Here is a 7,771-nt window from a genome sequence, read left to right on the forward strand (position 1 = left end):
CTTTTTCACCTTAATATATTTTCAAATGTTCAAATTGGATCATTTTGAGTCACTAGGCTGTGATAATAATTCTTTTAAACATTTTTGTTAAATAAATAGATATCGTTTGCTTTTTTTAGCTATTAATTTCAAATTTGTATTTAAAAATTTTAGATTAACCAGAATATTGTTAAAAAAAATAAATGTAAAATTTTAGATTCTTTTAATATTTTATAAAAATATATTATTTATGGGCGACCCACTAATTACAATAAAATTTAAATGTTTAATTATTATATTATTAGGTAATTTATTTATTTATTATTCTAAATATAAAATGAATAATATATATTATTGGCTTTTTTTAGCTATTAGTTTCAAAATTGGATTTAAAAATTTTAGATTAACCAAAAATAATTTAAAAAGATAAAACTAAATTTTATATTCTTTTAATATTTTATTATAAATATATATAATGGGCCGGCCCACTAATTAAGTGGGCCGGCTCGAATACCATATATATATATATATATATAGGAGGAAGAAAGTAACAAATATTTTCAGCGCGATTTTCTTAAGCCCTTACACTGTTAGGGTTTTACTCTGGCCGAGTAAAAAACCGAAAGAAATCAGCTTTTTATCTTAATTTCCGATTGCATTTTTCACAAATTAGCGAAGAAATTCACGGTTTCAATGGCGGAAGAAAAGAATTTCAATGCCGACCATAACGCTTACCATGGCGGCGACGGTGCCGTCCAAATGTACGATCAGCAGGATCGGTTCGAATTGGGGAGTGAATTGGAAGGAGGCAATGCAGATAGTACAGGAGGTGAAGTAAAGCATTCGACGAGCCATTATGATTCTTCCTCCAGTGGGTTAGTTTTTATGATTTTGTTTTCTTTTTTCGTCGTTGGTTTGAATCTTTGTGATACCGACGTTGTGCATTGAAGAAGAACAGAGGGGGTATCGCTTGTGAAAATATGTTTATTATTTGTGGAGATTGTTCTTTGAAATCTAACTCAGTTGGAGCATAACGTTTGACCTTTTCTTATTTGCTAGCAAGCTTTTCGTTGGAGGCGTTTCTTGGGAGACCACTGAAGGTAAATTTAGTAAGCTTTTGATTACTGTGTTGTGGCTGTACCCTACAAAGAGGATTCTTTTTGCTTTTTTCTTCGGTTCTTTATTAGTTTTGTTTTTGAATTGACGTCTTGAGATGGTAGATGGATTATGTTATATATTATCATTCTTGAACCCTGCAAAGCTGGTTTAGTCTCCTCCAATGTCTATTTAGGCATCAATCAACATGTTTATTTGTGCTACTGGTTGTCTCTTCTGAGTTTATTGTTCGTTGTACAAGTCTTTGCAAAATATAATTGGGTTATGATTCTCGTTATTGTTCTTGCTTTTATTAATGTACTCCAGTTTCCTGTTTTTAGTTACCACCATATTGCTCTTGTTCTTTCTTTTTTAATTCCACATTGTGCTACTCGCCTCTAAAATCTTGTATGCATGGTGAAATCAAGGTTTCATTCGAAAATCCATACCAATTTTTGTTTCCTCAGATGTGTTTAAATCATTTGATTTATGCTTTTGATAATGCTGTACATCTGGCCTTTTGTTCATAGTTCAATTGGCAAAAGACTCAAAGAACCCTCGTTAGGAGGAAAAGAAAATTTGATCTTTTGTTCTCTGCTAATATGCTATTGTTTCGACGTTTTTCCCAATTCATACTGTCATCGTCCTGTTGTACATTCTTGACAAATTTTTTTTTATTATTATTATTTGGTATTCAGAGACCTTTAGTGATTACTTTAGCAAGTATGGAGAAATAGCTGATTCAGTTATAATGATGGACAAACACACTGGAAGGCCACGCGGGTTTGGTTTTGTAACGTTTTGTGATCCTTCAGTTGCTGACATGGTTCTGAATAAAGACCATGTTATAGATGGCAGAACGGTAACATAAATTTCAGTTATTTTTCTAATTCAAAATTCGTAATCTGGATGATGGATAATAGACTATTTTTATGTCACCATCAGGTGGAAGTGAAGAGAACAGTTCCGAGGGCTGATACGAACGATAAATTGGTATCAAGAACAAAGAAAATTTTTGTTGGTGGAATTCCACCTGCTTTGACTGAAGGTATTATGGTAGAAGTCAATATCTATTGTTTCTTTTCATGAGAATTAATATTAAATGAAAGATGCTCTGTTTGGATGTCCCATAAACATTGCAGATGCGTTTAAGGTCTACTTCTCTTCGTTTGGTACTATTACCGAACACCAAATCATGATAGACTATAGAACGAAGCGGTCTAGAGGATTTGGATTTATAACTTTTGAGAACGAAGATGCAGTTGAAAGTATATTCGCTGGAAACGAAAAACATGAGCTTGGAGGCAAGCAGGTAAATGAGAAATGGATTGAAGCATGAAAATCTGTTCTTGAGTGCTTTTTGTTTGTATGAAAAATCTTTTAAGAGATTTGTTATGTAACAGGTGGAAATCAAGAAGGCTATACCAAGAAGAGTTTCTTATGATTCACATAGTAACAATACTGCAGCACCACCTTCTTCAGGATATGGCATGTATAAATGTGAAGGCTTATATGATGATAAAATGGGCAGACCTTTTGGACGGTATGATGTATACGCACCCTTTGGCGGGTACGGTGGAAACTATGCCAATTTCTATGGTGCATACAATTACGGTTTTGGTTATGGTGGCCCGATGTATATAAACGGTATCGGTAGATATGGGATGACTGGTTACGGTGTCCCCAATTGCTATGGTTGTACAATGGCTGAAAGATACCATCCATATTGGTATTGAGCAATCTTTACCTAGATGGTTTCTACTATGAAGAAAGTGATGATTGATTTTGACCAGGAGCACAAATATCCATCCATCTTAGTAGCTGTGCAGTTCGAGATTTTTTCGGTGTAATATAATCGACGACGATCTTCTCTTTATTATTATTGTTTTTTTTTTCCTTTTTGGAGACGTGACGATGGAATGGTGGACATACTTCCTCTAGGATATCATATGTTTTTGAATCTTCACAACCGTAGTTGTGATATTCTCAAATAAGGAAAACATATGATGTAGAGATAATATTAGTTTACTATCTAATCTTCCTTAACCTCTGGGGTCAACCCACCTGAACTCACTAAGACCGATGATGGTTCGGTTTTGGTTCGAGTAAGGTTGGTTTTCAGGTTGACATATAGGCTTGCCGACCTCTCGACCTCTTGAGGTGATTGACATAGGTTTCTTTTTTTTTTTTTTAGTTTCCTACTTGTTTACTTTTGGTTCAATTGATTTGAGCTTTGTTGAAGCTCCAAGCATTGAGGTTTTGTGATGGTGACAATCTCTCTTCCATTGTTGAAAATATAGAGACGAACCCTTTGCTTTTGAAGCTCTTTGACAAGTTTCATAATTTTTAATAAGTGTGTAATAACGTCACATTATTCTAACCTCTTGAATAAGTTTCTGTAGCTTCTTTGGTTACTACACATAAACACGACATATTTATTGGTTCGGCACTTTAGCTTTTGCGTCTGTTACTACGATTGTCGATTTTGTCTTTAACAACATAATTTTATACTTTTGAGGCTAAATTATGATTGTCGTCTTTAATAACACAATTTTATCTTTTTGAAGCTTTTCAATATTGTCGATTCCATCTTTAACAACATAATTTTATCTTTTTGAAGCTTTTAAATTTTTTGAATCGGTGATTGAATTAGATGCTTTTTGAATCGGTGATTGAATTAGTTGCAAATTGTCCTTGAAATTGCCTTGTGAATGCAATGGTTCTCAACAACCCAAAAATGTGAATGCAATTGTTCTCATCGACCCAGATGTGAGACTCCTAAACATCGTCGCTTAAATTCCATTTTGGAGGTTGAATTGAATTACTCCACAATACTCTCATCTAATTGAATTACTTGGATACTACACTTGAAGCTATCGAACTTTCCATAATCATATAATCATATCTCAATTCATCCTAACTTTCTATGGATCTTTTATCTCGAAAAGTCATGTTTGATATCATCCAAGCTCATCTTTAACACATGTTGTACGTGCGGTCCACTCACACAGACATTGACACAGGTTAACATCTTACTTCCAATGACGACTCGTCTTTTTTCGTTGGGGCCAAGCTAGACCGTGGTGAGGTCCCCGAAAGGAGGCCATTAGAGGATGGTTTTGGGAATGTCACCCATTACTAACCATTTGACTACAAAAACTCCATTGCCCAGCAGAAGGATTGATGCTTAGTCAAATTGGTGAAATTTTGAAATTAGATAAAAATTAAATGCAGGACGATAGGATTAATCTAAACTAAACTTCGGATAATTTAGAGTTTATTAATTTATAGATTAATTAATTCAAAATTGTCAAGGGTTATAATCGTTATATTAATATTGTATGTCAAAATATTAAAATAATAATAATAAATTTGAGTATAGTTTAGTTAAGGCATATAATTTCAATTAAGAGGCAGGAGAACTTCAAATGAGATGAATGTCTCTACGAATGAACAACAAATAGGGCAAACTGGCTATGATAAATCATACTAAAAGCTAATAATGTGGAAGTCAATTGAGGACGATTAAAAACTCACAAGAAATCATAGGGTAGTTGATAATGTGTTAGCCATTCGAAAAAACTCACCACCATAAAATCATCGTAAAGTCGGTCACGCTTTAGGTGTCTCAAAAGTTTACTTGATCATGATCATAAATTGAGTGTTCATTTCTTTCGCCATTTATAAATACATGATGGAATGTCTCAATTTAATACAAGATTCCAAATCTTTCTAAATTATAAACCCCAAGAGATAATCTAATTCTAGTTTTATCTTAGTTGAGATATTAATTTCTTTAATTCACAAAAACTTAGATAGTTGATTAAGATTACCTCATCACCAATAAGATTACAAATTCGGTGCTCACAGATGCATTTACAAATAAAGCTTGGGACCATAGACAAGTGCAATATAGACGGACATCAAAAGTATAGTGCCAGTTATAATCCAATCCAGGATGTCCTAAAGCATGCCATCAACATTCATGATATATAAGTGTATTAGCCATTGATTCATTTATCCTTCTAAGAATGAAAGAAGAATAGAGTATAGAACATAATTGAACATGGAAGAGAAAAGGGTAAACATTCACACTAGAATCAAGCAGAATCATTTAGAGACAAAACTTCCTAACATTTTGATGGGAAAAGGGGCGATGTTACACTCAAATAAATCATAACATATCTGTTCTGACTGCAAAAAAAAAAATAGTAATGCTTGTATTGAGTCTCAACTATATTATTAGCATTGAAGCACAAAAGTTCCCATCAGGCGACCCATGTAATCACTTAACTAGTTATGATAAAGAGGAAGAGTGACAATGGTTCATTACTTGCCTCTCGCCAGATTTGAACAAAATAGAGACAAAATCAATCTTGGAAAACCAAGAAAAGCTCAAGACCTCGGCTTCTCCTTCTTTTCCTTGAAGAGAGCCAGCAAAGATACACCCGACACTTTCACCACCTTGAATCTGACTCCAGGAATATCACCCACAGCATGTCCTTTTCTACCGAATCCAGCAATGAGAACCTCGTCCTGTTCGTGACAATACATATTATTGCATAAATAGACCAAATAATAAACAGAGGATAATAGTACCAAAATCCCAGGCTTCTATCAAGTACTTACGTTCTCTTCAATATAGTTCAAACACCCGTCGTTCGGGACGAAGGCAGCAATCTTCTTCCCGTTTTTAATAAGCTGAACTCTTGCACACTTCCTAATAGCAGAGTTAGGCTGCTTAGCCTCAATACCACTGCACATTGCGTCAGAACATTACTTGTTAAAATATGGATTAGCCACGTAGCCTCAAAAGCACAGAGAAATTAACAAACATCTTACATCTTTTCTAGAACAATGCCTTTTGCATGGGAAGATCCGGCAAATGGCTTCTTCCATTCATTCCCAAGATGGGATTTCTTGTAGGATTTGTCAGCCCACCTTTGCCTTCTACGGTGGGACTTCAACTTGCGCCCCGCTCCCATACCACGTGTCTTCCTGTAAAATATTGCCACTGCTTTAAAGGGGTAATACAATAGCTGATATGCATCAAAACATAGAAGAACGGAGTTATTGTTTCCTAATACCCTGAAAGCCTCATTGATTTCTACTCTACAATTAAGGCTACTAAGTAATAAAACAATTAGGAGTTCGAGAATTATTGACCTCTAAAACAACCATATCGCAATTATGGTTATTGTGATATGGTTATTGTTTCCTAATACCCTGAAAGCCTCATTGATTTCTACTCTACAATTAAGGCTACTAAGTAATAAAACAATTAGGAGTTTGAGAATTATTGACCTCTAAAACAACCATATCGCAATTAGATTAGATCTGTGACATCAATCGTATTTCTCCCTTTCATAGTCATAATGACACTCATACCATCAAGAACGCTTGTATTAAGCAACGCCAACTTGTCCAGTGTGGTAGAGAAACAATGTATTGATTGTTTTGGAGTTGAACAACAGGAAAAATCCAACTATTGAGGTAAAACTTCGTTAAATCAAATCGAATCATAGCCACCAACTTATTCACATCAAAGTTAGGTGCATTATCATATCCTAAAACCTCAGATAGCTACAATGACTGTCCTTCCCCCAGTCTAGAAACGATAATAACAAAACAATGCGGAACTTCAGAGTGAGGAACGAAATAAATCGACGATTATCGGACACAAAAATTAACAAGATCGCGTTACTTGATAAAACCTACGACAATAACAAAAATTTACTTCGACTTAAGAGCACAGCAACTACGCAGCACAACTCATCAACAAATTCATCATCCACAAAAACTAACCATTTCTGTATGCATAGCAACGTTTAATTTACGACTTTTCAGATGTATATGGTCCAGTAAAACCATGCAAATCTCGACTAAACTAACTACATCCGCGCCCAAAACATTCATCATCTCAATAAAATTTATTAAATGCGTTATTTTCCTTTGATGAGATCCAATACATGAACGAAGAGAGCAACAAACTAGAAAAACGGAAAGAGGACTCACCCCATGGTGCGTGTGAGAAAATGATCTCCAAATGCGAGATTGAGGTAGCAGAGTTCCGTAAGCGCTAGAAACGAAGATGACTTCGATGTCGCCGCCGCACCGTATATCAATGAAGCCCTAGACTGTTTGGCCTTCTTTTATACTGTAGGGTTCCTTGCTACAAATTTGCCACGTCGGCATGCCCTAATTTAAAGAGTTCTTTCTTTATATATAAAAAATATATATATATATATATAGATACTTATTTACTGTAATTTTTTACCACGTAGTCTTAAGAAAATGAAAATAAATATTTATCTAGATATTAAAAATTCATATATATTTTTGAATTAAATGGTTTAAATGAATAAATATTTTAAAGGTGTTCGAAAAAAAAATAAAAAAATCCTTATTTAAATTGAATTGGAAAAGTTTATTGATTTTATTAATTTATAAAACTATATTTGAACTAACAAGTTACAATTATATATAAATATATTAAAATTTATTTAAATCTAATTTAATAATTATTTTATTATCATTCATTCTCAAACAAAAAAATTAATAATTGAATTTTAATCGACAATATTTGTTTATTGTATAGACTAGTAAAGGCCCATTATATGATTGATATGGGCCAAAGCCCATCAGCGCCAAAGCCCAATTTGTGTTTGGATCCAAATTGGAGAACCCAAAATGAAAT

The 7,771-nt window shown here is 33.9% G+C and overlaps 2 protein-coding genes across 2 annotated transcripts; one reads left to right on the forward strand and one right to left on the reverse strand.

Annotated features, from left to right (window-relative positions):
- The first annotated feature begins 529 nt into the window (after positions 1 to 529).
- Positions 530 to 3,396, forward strand: LOC111464402 (heterogeneous nuclear ribonucleoprotein 1). Its single transcript, XM_023108600.1, has 6 exons — positions 530 to 854; positions 1,039 to 1,079; positions 1,773 to 1,936; positions 2,020 to 2,122; positions 2,217 to 2,386; positions 2,478 to 3,396. Exons 1-6 carry the CDS (start codon positions 673 to 675, stop codon positions 2,808 to 2,810), a joined length of 993 nt encoding a protein of 330 aa, XP_022964368.1. The 5' UTR covers positions 530 to 672; the 3' UTR covers positions 2,811 to 3,396.
- Positions 3,397 to 5,265: 1,869 nt separating this feature from the next.
- Positions 5,266 to 7,246, reverse strand: LOC111464578 (40S ribosomal protein S23). Its single transcript, XM_023108852.1, has 4 exons — positions 7,090 to 7,246; positions 5,917 to 6,072; positions 5,704 to 5,830; positions 5,266 to 5,610 (listed from the first exon to the last, which is right to left on the reverse strand). Exons 1-4 carry the CDS (start codon positions 7,092 to 7,094, stop codon positions 5,470 to 5,472), a joined length of 429 nt encoding a protein of 142 aa, XP_022964620.1. The 5' UTR covers positions 7,095 to 7,246; the 3' UTR covers positions 5,266 to 5,469.
- Between the last annotated feature and the right edge of the window lie 525 nt (positions 7,247 to 7,771).

This window comes from Cucurbita moschata, unplaced genomic scaffold (genome assembly GCF_002738365.1).
Source record: "Cucurbita moschata cultivar Rifu unplaced genomic scaffold, Cmos_1.0 Cmo_Scf00030, whole genome shotgun sequence".
NCBI lineage: Eukaryota > Viridiplantae > Streptophyta > Magnoliopsida > Cucurbitales > Cucurbitaceae > Cucurbita > Cucurbita moschata.